Source organism: Alosa sapidissima, chromosome 9 (genome assembly GCF_018492685.1).
Source record: "Alosa sapidissima isolate fAloSap1 chromosome 9, fAloSap1.pri, whole genome shotgun sequence".
In the NCBI taxonomy this organism is placed as follows: Eukaryota; Metazoa; Chordata; class Actinopteri; order Clupeiformes; family Clupeidae; genus Alosa; species Alosa sapidissima.
The window spans coordinates 37,216,063-37,218,562 of NC_055965.1; the positions used below are offsets into that span (position 1 = coordinate 37,216,063).

Consider the following 2,500-nt stretch of genomic DNA (forward strand, 5'->3'; position numbering starts at 1 on the left):
CTGTCCTAGCTTCATTTTCATGCACTCGTAATTCCCTGGAATTACATTCTCTAGTTATTATAGCCATTTTTTCTTTTTACCTTTTCAAGAATTAATGCGACTCTAACCGCTTAACGTACAGACATGTTGAAATAACCGTTTTGTAGGCCTGGAGTTGGACAACAGAGTAACTTTTTCAGATTTTCTTAAAAGTTTATACTTTTTGAGAAATAGGGGATTAAAAATGGTAAAAAGCTAATTTTTCCCCCCATAGACTTGAATGGCCATAGACTTGAATGGCTAAAGCCAGCTTGCGCTCGTTAAGCTCCCAGCTTTGTGCTTTGTGCAGCTCTGTGAATCAAACTGTCTCAGCTTCTAAGGCATACAATCTGGTGCTCTCTAAAACTACACATCCTGTTTAAGTGTTTCCTGTGTGTCAAAATAAAAGTCACAGCCATATCTCATGCTTTGCGCATTATATCTCCAGAACGGTTTGACGTATATGCTTCAAATTTGGTACAAGTGTTTGTATGGACTCAAAGATGAAGTGAGTTGATGTTGGAGGTCAAAGGTCAAGTCAATGAACACTCTGAGTGCGATATCTCAAGAATGCCTTGACATACATGCCTGAAATTTGGTATGAGTATTTGTATGGATTCAAAGATGAAGTGAATTGATGTTGGAGGTCAAAGGTCAAATGTCAAGGTGAAAAACACCTTGAGTGTTATATCTCAAGAACGCCTTGACACACAAGGGTTGGCACGAGGGTTTGTATGAGCTCAAAGATTAAGTGATTTAATGTTTTTTTTTCCAGGAATTTCCCCACCATTTTTAGCAGCTTTCCATCCACTATTGTAATTCCTCTGGCATTACATTCTAGTTAAGTTATGCAATTTGCAAAATCCCAAAAACCCCCCCGTTGTCAAAGTCAGCTACCGCCAAAGATTGAATCCAATTCTGTGGGAAACACTGAACTCAAACTCTGGAGTTGCTAAATGAACCCCAGTGCTAATCAAATAGTAGTGATGCTAAAGGCTAATGCTGGAGTTGCCAAATGAACACCAACACCATTCAAATAGTAGTGATGCTAAAGGCTAATGATGGCTTTGCTAAATGAACCCCAACACCATTCAAATAGTAGTGATGCTAAAGGCTAAAGCTGGAGTTGCTAAATGAACCCCAACACCATTCAAATAGTAGTGATGCTAAAGGCTAAAGCTGGAGTTGCTAAATTAACCCCAACACCATTCAAATAGTAGTGATGCTAAAGGCTGGAGATGCTAATGTAAAACAGATGCATGCATTACTGAATATATGAAAGTGGCAGCATGACACACACTCACGCAGGCACACATACACACACACGCACACACACTGTTACGGTTTCCCTGAGGGAAAACATCACACAAATTGGAAAACACAACTAGGTTTAAGGCTCAAAAGGAGTTTTATTTAAGTTTCCTAAAAGAGAACAAAGCAGGCTTGAAAGATGGCAAACATGCTGAAAAACTGAAGACGACGTGGTAGCATTCAGCATGGAAAATCCCAGATCAGATCCGGAATGAGCCTTTTGAAGAGGCTGGCCCACTGATCTATATAGCACTGATCTATATAGCACTGATCTATATACACTGATCTATATAGCACTGATCTATATACACTGATCTATATACACTGATCTATATACACTGATCTATATAGCACTGATCTATATACACTGATCTATATACACTGATCTATATACACTGATCTATATAGCACTGATCTATATACACTGATCTATATACACTGATCTATATAGCACTGATCTATATAGCACTGATCTATATAGATCAGTGGGCTGGCCAGGTGCTCTGGCTAATTGGATCACCTGGTTAGGGAGCAAACACAGAAAACGGCAGGTAGCAGCAGCCCTACCACTCACAGCCAGCAGGGTGCGCCAAAAACCATAATGGTAAATAATAAGGAACTTCGGGGGCCGTAACACACACACACACACACACACACACACACACACACACACACACACACACGCTTAAGACTGTGTGTTTTCTGTGTGTGTTCTAGATGAGGTGACTGTTGGTAATAAGAAACTTTGGGGGCCGTAACACACACACACACACACACACACACACACACACACACACACACACACACACACACACGCTTAAGACTGTGTGTTTTCTGTGTGTGTTCTAGATGAGGTGACTGTGGGTAAAATCTCCTTCAATCCTTCAGAGGTTCTGGGACATGGAACTGAGGGAACCTTTGTCTTCAAGTGAGTACCGCGTGTGCGTGCGTGCGTGTGTGCGTATGTGTGTGTGTGTGTGTGTGTGTGCATTTCGCATATGTGTCTGTCTGTTTGTGTGTAAACTGTGTTTACTGTGTGTGGTCATTGTGTGTGTGTGTGTGTGTGTGTGTGTGTGTAAACTGTGTATGATCATTGTGTGTGTGTGTGTGTTTATCCTCTGTGGAATATACACTATATATACTATATATGTTAAGAAGATTGGGGTGTGCA

At 40.8% G+C, this 2,500-nt stretch overlaps 2 protein-coding genes across 6 annotated transcripts in view; both read left to right on the top strand.

Moving 5' to 3' along the window:
* LOC121718522 overlaps positions 1–2,500 on the top strand; it is an 823,508-nt gene that overhangs the window by 652,415 nt on the left and 168,593 nt on the right. The window lies entirely within an intron of this gene.
* The window catches only part of ern2 (endoplasmic reticulum to nucleus signaling 2), a 37,181-nt gene that overhangs the window by 17,708 nt on the left and 16,973 nt on the right, over positions 1–2,500 (top strand). For all 5 annotated transcript variants that reach the window (XM_042104140.1, XM_042104141.1, XM_042104143.1 and 2 more), the window contains exon 14: positions 2,179–2,257. In XM_042104140.1, the coding sequence (XP_041960074.1) occupies positions 2,179–2,257 (79 nt within the window). The remainder of the gene's footprint in view (positions 1–2,178; positions 2,258–2,500) is intronic.